The sequence below is a fragment of the Ischnura elegans genome, chromosome 11 (assembly GCF_921293095.1).
Source record: "Ischnura elegans chromosome 11, ioIscEleg1.1, whole genome shotgun sequence".
NCBI classification, from domain to species: Eukaryota; Metazoa; Arthropoda; class Insecta; order Odonata; family Coenagrionidae; genus Ischnura; species Ischnura elegans.
This window is the reverse complement of record NC_060256.1, coordinates 89752042-89767947: the sequence shown is the minus strand read 5'-3', so window position 1 is coordinate 89767947 and position 15906 is coordinate 89752042. Positions and strand designations below refer to the sequence as shown.

Sequence of the window (15906 nt, the reverse complement as noted above, 5' to 3'; positions counted from 1 at the left end):
AACAATAAAATAAAGTGTATGATTAAGTGGAAAGGAACATCAATAATAGAGCTGGAAATCCAGTTTAAAAGTCCAGATTCAAAGACTAATACAACATGAGGGTCTCAAAGAATGGTCATCACTGGCTATCAATATGAAATTTAAGCACACGAAAAAATGCTCAGCTACTAAAATGAAAACAAAACATAACAAAAATATTAAAAAAACATTTTTATCCGCATACACAAAAAGTGTATTCTGTACTGCCAGCTACATATCCAATTTTATGTTATCTTTGCAAATACCATAGTAATTATAACATTAAAGGTTACTCTTAATGCAAGCACCACACCACACCAGCAACGCAAACACATTCGCGAAAATTTTAAAATTACTTCTAAACTAGAGTAAATGTGTGGGAGTCTGAGCTAGATGGGACAGATACAGGCTTAATAGATATTTTTGGACCTCCCAAAAACCCACACATGGCTATGTGTCTGATGCCATCCTGGGTAATGACTAAAATAACCTATACTAGTTACTAGGTAGAAAATGGAAAAAATTAATAGGACATGGACGTCTAAGATCATCATCATCATCATTATGGCTATGTGTCTGATGCCATCCTGGGTAATAACTAAAATAACCTATACTAGTTACTAGGTAGAAAATGGAAAAAATTAATAGGACATGGACGTCTAAGATCAACATCATCATCATTATGGCTATGTGTCTGATGCCATCCTGGGTAATAACTAAAATAACCTATACTAGTTACTAGGTAGAAAATGGAAAAAATTAATAGGACATGGACGTCTAAGATCATCATCATCATCATTATGGCTATGTGTCTGATGCCATCCTGGGTAATAACTAAAATAACCTATACTAGTTACTAGGTAGAAAATGGAAAAAATTAATAGGACATGGACGTCTAAGATCATCATCATCATCATTATGGCTATGTGTCTGATGCCATCCTGGGTAATAACTAAAATAACCTATACTAGTTACTAGGTAGAAAATGGAAAAAATTAATAGGACATGGACGTCTAAGATCATCATCATCATTATTCGACATTCCTAAGATTGATTTGACGCATCTCTCCATTCCTCTCTCCTATCCGCGAACCTTTTTATAGCGACGTATTTCTTCTCTTTTACATCCTTTATAACCTGTCCTATGTAACTCATTCGGGGCTGTCCCTTGCCTTTCTACCCTTCCACCTGTCCTTCTACGGTTGTTTTCATCAGTTCATCATGTCTCAAAATGTGGCCAACTGAGTTGTCTCTTCTTCTGCTTAAGGTTTTTAGGAGGTTTCTCTTTTCTCCCACTCTTCTTAGCACTTTCTCGTTACTCACACGGTCAATCCATTTTATCTTCATCATTATTCGTTTGCACCACATTTCGAATGCCTACAATCTTGACTTCTCTGCTGCTGTCAACGTCCAAGATTCGCTCCCATCATTCGCGATTCTTCTATTAATGTATAAAATCTGTGTCTGATAGCATCTTCACTGGTGAGGATATCCTTGAAAACATACTTTATTACAGTAATTGCTAATTTTTCGTTGACTACACTAAAATTAAATACCAGTATTAGTGCCGGTAAATGACTAGTTTACTCTCGCAAAATTTTATTTCAGACTGAGCTGGTTGTGGAACGTAACCGTGGTGATGGATAATAATTTTTCCCGATGAAAGATGTTTGAGTCATAAATTTGCGAAGTCTACCAATGAAGTAAGGAAAAAAGGTTAACATTGTGCGTTTCATAGTTTATTATAATGTATTACCGACTTATCACGAAAAATTTCACCAAATAGTAAGCATTGACCCTTATGGGATTGTAAATGTTTTGGTGAAGTGGGCGTGGCTTGTCCTACCCAAGCACCCCCATTCCCGCCACACTTCGCTCCACGCTCGAAACCAGTGGTGCCCCCTCCAGTATATTTACAACCTCCTTGGTTGATACCAATTAACCCTTTAGATTTTTAAACAGTTTAGGAATCTAACGATTTGATCGTTGGATCATTCTTCCTCATAGAGTGATTCTCCAAAGTCGTTAGAACATTAATAGCATTTGCTTGGTTTCGCTGTTAGTAGGGCCGTCTTCGCTTCTATAGCGTTGAGATGTTTCTCCCCGTCCCATTCCTTCCTTCCCTATCCCACCCCATGGGCGTCGACGGGCTCCTCTCGCGGCGGCGCCTTTATTACTTTTTCCTTCCTCTCCTCCCCCTCTCCGGGTGATCGGGCGTATAAGCCACGGGGTTGGTTCCCGGCCCCGTTATGTTGTATCCTCGAAGGGCTCCCATGAGCCCTCATCCGCTGTTAAACAGTTTAGGAACAAAAACTTTAAACTGCCTGGAACCCTTATGCGTTTTACATCGTGAGATCTCATGCTAGTCTAAAACTCTCAAATCCACATTAGCATTATTATTATACAAGGAAAGTGCGACGACAAAGTGAGAGAAATTAGCTACTTATCCCACGTTAGACCCCATTTGGAATACACTGCCAGTGTTTGGGACCCTCATGAAAAAGGCTTAATAACAAAGTTAGAACGCGTGAAAAGAAGAGCTGCCAGGTATGTGAAACGTCGTTACGATAGTCTTGTTAGTGTAACTGACCTCTTCGATAAACTCGGATGGGAATCTCTGTCGGACCGTAGATTGAAAAGTAGACTAAACCTTTTAGATATATTCAACAGCTGTGTCTTTTCTAACGAAGTTAACCATATCTTACGGACGCCAACATACTACGGAAGATCAGTTCATATAAATAAAATAAGAGAGATAGATTGTAGAACAGACAGGTTCAGAACGTCTTTTTTTCCACGATCAGTAAGAGATTATAACGGCAGCGATAGAACTCATAAATAGATTGCATGACTTGTAGTGTAGCCTACTAAACTTTGTTAAACTTGATGCATGTTTCTTAATTTTATTATTATTTCTAACAGCATATGGTAGTATAATTTGTTAGTATGCGTGACGTTTTTTGTAGTGTGTGCTGTGCATGTAGGAGTCCAATTGCATGCTGCATGCTGGTGATTGGATACCCCCTGCCGAACACCCTAGAGGTGTCTCGCAGGGTATTATGTAGATTTCTCTCTTTTTTTATTTTTTTCATTAATATTAAAATAATACTGACAATAAAACAATAATGATATCTCCACAGGCTCCCCGACCGGCAGTCCAACTCTCCGCTTCGTGGACGTGCGTGTGGTTCCCCCTGACACCTGCATAGAGGCCTTCAGGCAAGACGCGGACGTGGAGCCGGCCAGCCAGATCTGCGCCGGCGGCCAAGAGGATCAGGACTCGTGCGAGGGAGACAGCGGCGGGCCGCTCTCCAGGCAGGAGGACATCTCGGCCAACGCGTCCGACTCCTCCCCACGGCACGTCCTCATCGGCGTGGTCTCATTCGGCTCCAGGCTCTGCGGCTCCGTCAACATGCCCGGCGTGTACGCCAGGGTCACCAACTACCTCGACTGGATACTGGACAACATCCGGGAGTGAACGCGATTCATCGAACTACGACGATCGCTCACTTTCACGTTTCGCCCAGGACTACAGCTGAGCCAGTTATAGTGATACTCGCGAGTCATCCCAGCCCGAACACCATGGATGTATGCTTAGGCCTTCATGCCTAGTGAGAGTGGAATTCTGCGAAAACGATGACATCGGTGACAAATCGATTCAAACTAAGCAACAGGATAAAACATGGGAAAAAGAACGCCCACAATATGAAAACGAATGGAGCCAGAAAACAGCATTAGCTTCCACTTCCTTGTTTCAGAGACTAAGAAATATAATGAGAGGGTTAGGGATTGGACCTTTCGCTGACCAATATACGTTATTAAAAAACACGGTTATTTTACTATTTATTAGAAGCAATACGTCCTCATTACTGTGAATGAACAAATGTGCATGGTGAACGAGGCATATGGTGCATTTATGGGCGTGTGGAAGAAATATGCATGCTTTTTTATAGTTTTGAGTTCTCTCGCTCGATCGAAAGTCGAGTTCTTATTTATTCATAAGGCGAACAAAAGAAGAAAAAATTGAAACGCCAAAATCTGCCAGTATTCATTTTCCTTATGTTGTGCAGTACTAACACATACTTACGTGATATTTTCTCATAAAGTCGACATAAAATCGATGTGAGATTTTTTAAGGGGCTTACTTACTTAGGACGTTGGCACAAGCGCCCCTAATCACTTTAACTTGATTTAGAGTTTACTTGTAGTAAAACGACGACCTAATTTGCAAAACACCTGAAACGGAGAGGACATATAACGGTCATCGCAGCATTAATAACTTCAGTACTGGAAGTACTATTGGAAATTCGATGCTTATTTTTTTTGCTCGGCGATGACCGCTAGGTGTCTCTACATTGGAGTTAGTTCGATAATCGTTAATTGTAATATGAGAATTTTCCCTTCGTCATTATGTGAACTCAAAATAAAGTTAAGTTTATTATTATCGCTTTCGAACGCTTTCTTGGTCTTTCGGCGTTAACATAGAACCTTTTCAAAAACTTTGGCATTTAATCAAGCCTCTCTTCCCTTTTCCCGAATGATTTCTGAAAGCGACTCAGAGAGTATTATTTTTCACATTAAATTCTCAAATAAATTTATATTCAACGTACAGGCCTTCCATCATCTACTCGAGAAATGAATAACACAAGAGTTGGAACGGGCATTTAGCGTGTGTAAAAATATGTAAACACATATTCCCGCTCAATATAAGTAAAGTGAAGGAGAAAACTTCCACTTATCTTCGATACTGAAAAGTATAGTGGGATATACGATACGATCTTCACACTCTATTGTACGCAATAAAAAAACAAGGTTACATATTATTTATTTCCATCAATACGTCATAAATACCTTGAACGGACGAAATACCGTAAGGAGAGGGAGCTTAATGAAGACGTTCATCATGTGAATCGAACTGTACATATGTTCCTATGAAATCCTTGTCCTGTTGAAAAAAAATTAAAAATAAAAATTTTCATATGCATTTGATGGTTCTTTCCCATTAATGCTGCACATTGCGATAAAAATGAGAGTACTTTTAAATACCGAGATTTGCTGGTTATACCTCACTTGTCGACTTTTACATCTTTGAAAAGTTAATTTCATCGCGGTAAAGGGAGCAACAAGTTGATCTGGGTTAACTCCATAGATGACCTTAGCATGTTGTAAACATTTAATTTGTCCACGTAGTCATTCTCAAATCTTTGGCAAACGTCGAGTCGGCCAGGTGGGAATCCAGGGAACTAAATACGTTTTTTTTTGTTTTACAATAGGGTGGTTTCCTATTATTTTTTATTGCCTAAATAGAAAGATTAATACTCCTGGAGTACGCATTTCACGCTTTTAGATTTTTAAATGACGATATATATTTCTCGCGTATAATGAAAAGTGAAAGTTTTCAAGTGCGCGAAAACGCGACGGCTAAGTATTAATGCTGGGAAAATCTCGTGTGACATCATTCTGGTTCCCGCTGCCGCCGCGCGCCGTACCGTGTGAGGTTACCTTGGGGCGAAGACATGTACGCCGCTAGGCGCAAGCTGCTGATGCAGGCTGCTAGCAGGTACCAGAGTACCCAGGTAGCAGAGTACCCTGCTAGTAGGTAGGGTTTGGCTTAATTATGGATTATTAATACCTTATCAAACGAAGGAAATTTCCCGACCATAGCTAGTTTTAATAGGTGATTATTAAGACATGTTTCTCCGAGCTCTGTGCCTCATGCATTTATTGGTAATCTCAGACGATGTAAAACTCCTATCTACTCGTATAGAAACTAGGTCCCTGTGACGTCACGTGGAGTGGCATCGCATGGGCGCCAATCTGGCCTTTTCCAAATGCAGTTAAAATTGACCGTTGCCATTCGTCTGAACTGGGATTTCTAAATCCAAATAATTTTTATATTATGAATACAGTAATGGAGGGTAACGAATCACAATCAATGCCTTTCGTTTTCTTTGATGAAGGAAACTACCCTATACTGCTTCATTTTCTTCTTTATCAACGACGCACAGCGGTCGGGAATCGGAAAAAGCCGGTCAACATTACGAAATGGCCATTTTTGAGATCAAAAGTTGAAAAATAGCATGTAAACTCAAAAATGAATGAACTTTATGGAATTACACCTTATTTGACATCTTACCCGTTACAGTCAATGAGATACAGAGGCTCAAACCTTAGCAAATTTACATTAAAACGCCCGTCTTCGATTTTCTCTGAAAATCTTCCAAAGTAGATGGTGAAGTTAGAGGTGGATTCTTACGGAATAAAAAAATTATAATCGGTTATTACCGTGATTTTTCTTTTAGCTTCCGTAATCTTAAAGAATATCTTCGAATTCTTACCATGCAGTTAAAAATGGCGGACACTGTTTTTTGACAAACTTTTACGTTTAGTAAGAGTTTCAAATGGGTTTTCGGCAAATTCATGCGAAATACCTTACATCAGAGCAGTGTTTGAAGATTTCTCAAGGTATATATGCAGTTACCTTCGAAATAAGTTTGCGACGCTGGAAATAAAATTGATATTTCGAATGCGCGGCAAGGTTCGTCTCCGCGCGTCTGAAGCTGGATTAGCCGCAACACGGTAAGGTAATTGACACTGCATGTATTTAAACGCTCTTCATTCACCGTATTTAAACTGAGTTTCAACATACCCATACTGAAATAGTCTATAATGAAGAAAAAGGAGGATTTTCAGCCGAGGTAAGTGCACGCTTGGTTGAAGTTAATTTACTTTTCCTTGGATACGATCGGGGACCATGCTCTTATTAAAAGTGTTCAAACCTTGAAAAAGTGAGTTGTTTTCCTGAGACTCATACACAAAGACCTCTCAGAAAGACAATAGCTGAGATACCTTATTTACTTCCCGATCCCACTTCAATCAAGAAAGAGGTCGCGGGTTCGAGTCCCGCCTGGGTAGATTTCCCCTGTTCAAGGCGTGGTTGTTTGTGTACATTCAATTGTTAAATTTGTTGAATACCACGATATAAAATGGCCAATATGAGCTGTATTCGGTGGTTTAAAAATTAATTAAATAAAATAAAGAAGATAAAAAATAAATATGATTATTTGACATAATTGTACGGTAATCAGTCTTTTAAATACGAAATATGCGAAATAATAGATTCGCCATTGAATATGAATTCAAAATTTACACCTGCACCGTAAGTGTTAAAAAACAGTTGACAGGAATATCTGTAAATTCTTTTTAGGATTTCATCCGGGTAATCTCCTCAATCTCCATGCTTCCACTGCGAAAACGATTTTGATCCCGGATTTCTACGATAAGCTCTATAACTACAGGGGCCACCACATAGCCAACTTCTACGCCATAATTCGATATTTCACTTTCTCTGAATTAATTATTTTCATGCTTTATAGCCGATTATTCTATAATCAAAATATAAACTTACCACCAGGTACCTTTTTTTCATCAAATGATGTACTCTCTCACTACAAAGAGCATTGCCCAACGTGCACCGTGTGAGATAGCCAGTAACGATCTACAGTTCGTAATTGCTCTGTCACTTTAGAAAACAAGGATAAGGCGAAGGATGCTTTGCGGTAAACGGGCATTGCAAGAGTACAAGGAGATATGCGGTCTAGGCCTGCAATACTGACAAGCGCCGTGTGAATGCACTTTTATCGCAAGTGAAAGAAAGGTGCTATTTCGCACTCTTCCGACCACACCTTGAATTCAGCGAGCATATGGGATTCGGCGCACAAAGACTTAATCCGTGAACTGAACAAAATACAAAGCTAAGCTGCACGATTCGTCAAAAACTGCTACGGGCGTACTGACTGCGTTACGCAGATGTTAAGCGAACTAGGCTGGGATCATCTAGAGACTCGGAGGCTGCGCGATAGGCTTAGATTGCTTGAACGATTGAGAATAGATATCTGAGCGACACGGAGAACATAATATTAGAGCCTTACTATATTTCCAGGTCCGACAGAAGCGATAACTTAAGATAGATATTTTGCCGAACCAATCCAATAACAATTACCACCAAATAATAATTACCACCTTCAGATGCCCCCCTAACCCCAAATTGGACGTTCTCCTAAAATGAACCCTGAATATTTTTTTTCTAGATATATTGGAGACTTAAGATTGACCCACACGATTTAGTTTGACCCAGTGAATAATATTAAGAATTTTTTCTCTGGCTCTGCACCAGGTTATTGACTTCATTTCCGTCGAAATTTCGGAATAGGACTTGCTGCCCATTTCCAAGGCGTGTTATCTTTATTTTTTTATTTAACCGCCAAAAACGGCTCATATTCTTTTACATTGGCTGACCTCAATAAATAAATAACGGCTTAAAAATAATACAGTGGCTATATAAAAACAAAAATCAAGAAATAAAATTCTTCAGCATGAGAAGGGGGATTATGGGTTAGAGGGTGGTGAATTGTTCAGGTGTCATTTTAGGGAGGTTTTGAAAATGCCGGCCTCGGTGGCGGCGGGGTAACGTCTTCGCCTGCCAAACAAGAGGTCGCGGGTTCGAGTCCCGCCTGGGTAGGTTTCCCCGGTCCAGGGCATGGTTGTTTGTGAACGTTTACTGTTACATATGTTGAACACCCCGGAGTAAAATGGCCAATGAGAGCTGTATCCGGTGGTTTTAGAATAAAAAAAAAAAAAAAAAAAATAGTGGTAGAGGGAAAGAGATCAAGGGAAAAAATTTTTGAAGCCAGTGAGTTAAACAAGGAGGGGATTTAGTATTAAAGTGAGCGTTGAGAGATGGGAAGACGGAATCGGGGAATGTGAAGCAGAGAGTTTATTATGTATGTGGCGAGGAGGAACGTGAAAATGGAAAGGGGGAGATTTTTTTTGGTCCGGAAAGAACCCCTGAAGTTTCTACGCACGACATCAGATCAGATATGACGCGGCGGTTATTTATGTTGGAAATCCCGGGGGAGGAAAAGACACAGACACGGGTATCAGATTTTGCAGTGTGGAATGTGTCGCGGTGGAATAAAGAGGCCTTGAAAATGGGCGGCAAGTCGTTTTCCGATCCGTCGGCGGAGATGAAGTCAATGACATAGTGCTGAGCCCCGAAAGAATTCCTCAAAGGGCGCCCGATTTCACTCGTTAATGATATCTTCCAAATAGAGCAAAGTCAACTTTTGAAGGCATTTTTTTAAATTTTATGTTTAATGGTGCCCACAATGATTCTCGGGGAAGATTTTGCTCCCTCTAACCCCCATTTGGTTTGTACCGTAGCGAGGTGATCTACTTAATCTACAAACTACCCCGCAAGCCGCCTTTAAGGCGTGTGGCAGGAGGTGTTCGGACACCAACTTACACTTAAATATCGGACGCCTATAAATAATCATGCAAATATGACCGAATGGATATTTTCCATTTCTTGAACTTTTAAGCTGTCATACCGAAATATCTACTTGGAAATTTAATAGCCTCGCATCCTGATTTCATCCCTGGCAGCTTTAGATAACACAATGGCCCCACCCCACTTAAATACATTACAGAAAAATCACGGTTGAGCTTGATTAATAAGCTTGAAGATATGGATGATATCTATGTCGGTCATAATTATATTATATTAACAGCATTTCTTCGTCATTTTAATAGTCCTACTATTATTATTCCGAAGCCGTCTATATAGGCGAGCGTCGGGGTGTATTAGAACCCAAGCCGCTTGCATATAAAAAGGAAATCCTGCAACAAAATCAGGCCTAGTATTTATTTAAGTACTTTATCGAAATTTTTAGTGAAGAACGAATTCCCACACATATCCGTTCGGCAAAATATCTATCTTAAGTTATCGTTTCTGTCGGACCTGGAAATATAGTGTGGCTCTAATATTATGTTCTCCGTGTCGCTCAGATATCCATTCTCAATCGTTCAAGCAATCTAAGCCTATCGCGCAGCCTCCGAGTCTCTAGATGATCCCAGCCTAGTTCGCTTAACATCTGCGTAACGCAGTCAGTACTCCCGTAGCAGTTTTTGACGAATCGTGCAGCTTAGCTTTGTATTTTATTCAGTTCACGGATTTAGTCTTTCTGCGCCGGATCCCACATAGTCGCTGAATTCAAGGTGTGGTCGGAAGAGTGCGAAATAGCACGTCTCTTTCACTTGCGATAAAAGTGCATTCACACGGCGCTTGTCAGTATTGCAGACCTAGACCGCATATTTCCTTGTACTCTTGCAATGACCGTTTACCGCAAAGCATCCTTCGCCTTATCCTTGTTTTCTAAAGTGACAGAGCAATTACGAACTGTAGATCATTACTGGCTATCTTTCACGTTGCACCTTGGGCAATACTCTTCATATTGAAAAAGTACATTATTTGATGAAAAAAACGGTGCCTGGTGGTATCTTCATATTTTAATTATAGAATGATCAGTTATTAAGCATGAAATAAATAATTCAGTGCAAGTGAAATATCAAATTATGCGTAAAAGTTGGCAATGTGGTGGACCTGTAGTTAGAGAGTTAGATTGCTTATCGTAGAAATCCGGGATCAAAATCGTTTTCGCATTGGAAGCATGAGGGTTAGGGATCGGGGAGTAAATAAGGAATCTCAGCTAGTGTCTTTCTGAGAGGTCTGAGTGTTTGAGTCTCAGGAAAACAACTCACTTTTTCAAGGCTTGAGCGCTTTTAATGAGAGCAACATTCACTGAATGTGAGATGCTGGGCGAAAGAACAAACCTGTATTCATCACTGCTCCGACGACAATGGAAGAATGTTCCATTGAGACGTCTGCCTAAAAATTTCTCACTCAGCCAGTAACCCGAGAATATTTATTAATATAAGTCGCCGAGAAAAAACGAAATCATGACGCCATTTTTCATGGAGGCACGGGGAGGTACTGGAATCTAACGATAATTGTTTTTCATTGTTTATTTATTTATTTATTTATTACACGTTGCTAAAAGTAGGCTATTGTATGGTGGCAGCAATAGATTTAAATAAATGAATGAAAAGTCTACAAATTTAAGAAAAAAAGGTAAAGGAACAGGAAATACACCGATAGTATTAAAAAAATTAATTCCAGCGTCACACGACTAACAAATGAAGACTGACAAAAATAAACCAATTTCCAACTCTCCCTTTAAATCACAATGACATCAGCCAAGAATTGATGAAAAGTCATTCTCAGAAATTTTAGCATTTTCGGGGAAAAAATCTTAAATCTTAAAAATATATTCGGGTAGGTCGTTCCACTCCTTTATTATGTAGGAAGGATTTTTTCAAAATTACTGTTTTCTGCTTCTTGAACTAATTTTGAATTTATGATCGCTCCTTCCAATGTAGGAGGAAGAGTATATACCTCTATAATATTTTTTTCCAATAACCCAGCCTTAATTATCTTAAAAAGTGAGTGCGGCTTTTCTCTTCCACTTCCTTTTTCAAACCTCTCCCAAGGACCCACCCTTAGCTTCCCCTACCGCCTTTGTGGTCGTTAACTTCACAGGAAAGCCTCAGTGCAACAGTCTTCCGGAATCGACCAAGTCTACTACTAGCGTGTGCCTTTACAGGCATTCTTTTCCTTGACCAGCGAAACGCATACACGGTGAGGATGACGGTCAGTCGAATCTGCGGCACCCTTCCATTGATATTCCTTCTCTCCATACATTCCACTACGATTGCACGTGAGTAACGCAACCATCCTTAACACTTTCCATGCTAATGCCTTCTTAACCCTTACAGGGTAAGCGGGGATTTTGCCACTTTTTTGTAAAATTCCAAATAGCGCGTTCACTGCGCATAGATCACTGGTGCCACATTTTGATATTCTATTCCCGTACTTCTTCCTCGATCAAAAGCATTGTCGTCTGCAATAGGGTGGTTTCCTATTATTTTTTTATTGCCTAAATCGAAAGATTATTACTCCTGGAGTACGCATTTCACGCTCTAAAATTTTTGAATGACGATATCTATTTTTCGCGATTGAACGAAAAGTGTAAAATTTCAAGCGCGCGAAAACGCGACGGCTAAGTAGGAATGATGGGAAAAGTCCGTGTGACGTATTTATGGTTCCAGCTGTCGGCGTGTGAGGTGACCTTGGGGCGAGGTTTGAGCGCTGGAACGACGCAGGATGCTATCAGGTAGCAGAGTACCCTGCTAGCAGGTAGCGCTTGGCTTAAATAAGGGTTATTATTCCCCCATCAAACGAAGGAGACTTTCCGAACTTAATTTTAATGTATTTTAAGGTATTTTTAATGTGTAATTATTAAGAGATGTTTCCCTGAGCCCTGTGCCTCATGCATACATTATTAATCTCAGACAATAAAGAACTCCTATCTACTCGTGTTGAAACTAGGTCCCTGTGACGTCACCTGGAGTGGAATCGCATCGCAAAAACCTCAGCCCTTGTCTAGAAAACTTCACCGTTTGTACCTAACAGTAGATACAATTCATAGAGCATGCAAAATTGATTTATTTCAAAATAATAATAATACCTTAATTGACACTGTTCATATTACAGTTTACCCGTTGCCATGCGGCCATAGCGGCCGGATGAATTCCCTTTCGCCTTGTCATGCATAGCTATCCTTTTATCGTTAAATCCTTTTGCCACTCGATGGCGTTGGATCTCTTTCAAATTATTACGCTCATTCTTTAATGAATAATACATCTAAAATCACGATAGAATTCCTTTTGATTATAAAACTTTTCCCAACTTTAAAACTTTTCATCGTGAAAAGTCAACGACTCCCCATTCATGAATTCTCCACGGTTATTATCTCCAAAATATTAATACTAGAAGCATACTTATATTTTCCATTCTTATTTCAATCGATTGATTCAATGGATCAAGTTTCAAAATTGAAATCAAGAGGACCAAAGAACTATAATCACGGTTTAAAATCGACCGTCCATTTAGGCGTCTGCGTTTACGATACCTGTGCTTCTCTATTCTCTTACTTTGTCACAAATTCCTACGCGCAGGAGCATACTTACCAACCTGTGAAATAATCCGTTATGCAGTTAGAACATCCGATTACCCACCCTAATATTAAAAAAACTACAATTTTAACTTTCATCTTTGGACTTGTGTGCCTTAATGTGCGGTTTGACCCCACTGTGCGACGTTTCGATGTAAGCCTATCCCATTGTCATCATAGTCAGCACATATACATCCTGAACCCTATTAAGAAAATTTCCTCTTCAGGGCTTGTCAGAGTGATATTTTAAGTTTACAATTTTTATTGACCAGCGTAACAGAGTGTAACCTTTTGGCTTCACTTGAAGAAGAGTAATTAACATTCCATTGGTTATAGCTCTTGGGGGTTGAGTAAAAAATTGTGTTTCTTTGGTATGAAAATATTTATTGATACTGATATCTTCACTTGTTACCTCTCATATCTGCACAGAAATCAAATATGGCGGGCTCTGTCGAACGCCTGATGACCTGGCAGGAGAATGCATTCCGCTAGCCGTCTGCGAGCCATTAAGAGCGCTAATAACTCCGCCGGACATATCCAAGGAAACAAAGGAGTTCCTGCGGCAGTCGCAGTGTGGATACGTGGTGAGCACGTAAATTTACAAGCAATATCGTCCAGCCCGATAAAAATAATTTTGATTTTGATAAGGTTCCTAAAGGGAAATACCATGATATTGGACGTTTTTTTGAATAATAATAATAGACATTAATATTGAGAACTACTTGGTCCTATCTAAGAGTATCGTATATTGATAAATGTACAACCTATACATTACATTTACATAGAAAACAAATAAATAAAACATAATGAAAAAATCAACTAAAAATCCTGGATATTGCGTACACATCTACATACTACTCCGCAAGCCGCCTAAAAGGCGTGTGGCAGGGGGTTTTAGGGCACCAGCAATTTACACATTAAAAGAAAATGCTCAAACGAAATCACGATTATAGCATTCATTAAAGTCCTATATGGTTCGGGGGAAAAACAAATTCCCATATCTATCCGTTCGGCAAAACATCTATCTTAATTTATCGCTTCTGTCGGACGGGGATATATAATGGGGCTCTCATATTATGTTCTCTGTGTCGCTCTTTAAAATATCTATTCTCAATTGTTTAAACGATCTAAGCCTAGCGCGCAGCCTGCGAGTCTCCAGCGGCTCCCAGCCTAATTCACTCAACATCTGGGTTGTCTGTACGCCAGTAGCAGTTTTTGACGAACCGCGCAGCCTTCCTTTGTATTTCATTTAGTTCACGGATTAAGTCATTCTGCACCGGATTCCATATGTTCGTTGCATATTCAAAGTGCGGTCGGACGAGTGCGAAATAGCACCTTTCTTTTACTTTCTCAACCGAAATCCTTCCAAAATACGCTTGACGAATCCTAATTTCATTAGGGCTATGCCGCAAGTATTCCTTATATGTGTTGCCCACGAGTGAATGAGAATACAGCAATAAAAAATATAAATATCAATTTCTTTTTCATTTTAGCATGTTTGAAGTTATAACATTGAAAACTTGTCAAGTATTTACATGTTTTGAAATCATCCGGCAATGAATTCAATCTGCGAGAAATAGAAACTACGAAGGATCGAAGGTATATTTGTGCGGTGGTGTGGGACCAATAGATAAGTTCTTGTAGAACGTAGTAATACATTTCTTTTGAATAATTTGCTCATTTTCTGATTCCATAGAATTTCATTATGAGCAATTCAATTAGAAAGAGAATTACTGAATTCTTTTGCCATGAAACATAAAAATTCATCACTTTAAATCCAATTTTTACGACTTATATTTAGGAACAAGGGTACCAGAAAGAGAAATAAGTCGCCAAGTTCCGGTAAATGAAAATAATTCACAGGCTGATTGAACTTGATTGAAAAGTCTCGCCTTTTATGGCACTCCATTCTTATATATAGTTGATGAATATTATTTGATGGTATTCAGAGGAATTAATTCGATGAATCTACAAGACTTTCTGGCGTTAGAGAAGTTGGCTCGCTTAACACACATTTTAGGATATCCATATGGAGAGAAAATTATAAATTCACGAGATAGTTAGGCATTCAAATGACATTTTTATGTATCATAACATATGAAATTTTATGACTTATACAAGCCATTCATGATTAATCTACTATTATCTATTTTTCAAATACTTTCCCCTAAGTACTAATTATATCAAGTCAAAAATATATAAGGGAACGGATAAATTTTTTTTAGCAATCACTGCAGCAGTCGAAATGACAATCAATATTAAAAAGTCAAATTTGACGCAGAGAAATGATTTTTTTAATAAGCTTACAGCTATGCTTGATTTCATATCTTCGAGCACAAAGCCGATAGTCGTGTCAAGTAATTTTTTTCGGCAATATGAAGTAATTTAAAAAAAGTAAATTCACCATTTTTTAACTACAGAAACTTTCAGCAAAGCACTTCGGATTGCCACGCGTGTGCCCTGTTGCCGGATGCTCAGAAAATCTCATCACTTCGAATGCTTTTCCTGCATTTGCCTTTGCCTTCGTCCAGATTTTCCGGCAACAGGGTAAACTCACGGCCAATCGGAACACTTTGCTGAAAGTTTCTTTAATTTATAAATTTTTGAGATTGAAATTTAATGCTTTAACTGTTTTTATAAATAACATGTTCATTGTTGTTGTTGTGCTTCTCAGTTGACTAAATAAAATGGAAAGCTCAAGAGGGTGGTTTCCCATTATTTTTTTAATGCCTAAATCGAAAGATCATTTATCATGGAGTACGTATTTCACACTTTCTGATTTTTCAATGACGATGCCTATTTTTCGAGATTAAATGAAAAGTGAAAAATTTCAAGCATGCGAAAACGCGACGGCTATGTATTAATGCTGTTAAGAGTCCGTGTGACGTCATTCTGGTTCCCGCTTCCATCCTGTGAGGTGACCTTGGGGCGAGGCTTTGAGCGCTGATACGATGCAGGTTGCTAGCAGGTAGCAGAG

At 39.2% G+C, this 15906-nt stretch overlaps 1 protein-coding gene across 1 annotated transcript in view; it reads left to right on the top strand.

Moving 5' to 3' along the window:
- Positions 1 to 15906, top strand: part of LOC124167663 — a 79512-nt gene that overhangs the window by 44043 nt on the left and 19563 nt on the right. Inside the window, exons 7-10 of the mRNA XM_046545647.1 lie at positions 3159 to 3492; positions 7475 to 7496; positions 11420 to 11633; positions 13359 to 13513. Of these exons, the coding sequence (XP_046401603.1) occupies positions 3159 to 3492; positions 7475 to 7496; positions 11420 to 11633; positions 13359 to 13513 (725 nt within the window). The remainder of the gene's footprint in view (positions 1 to 3158; positions 3493 to 7474; positions 7497 to 11419; positions 11634 to 13358; positions 13514 to 15906) is intronic.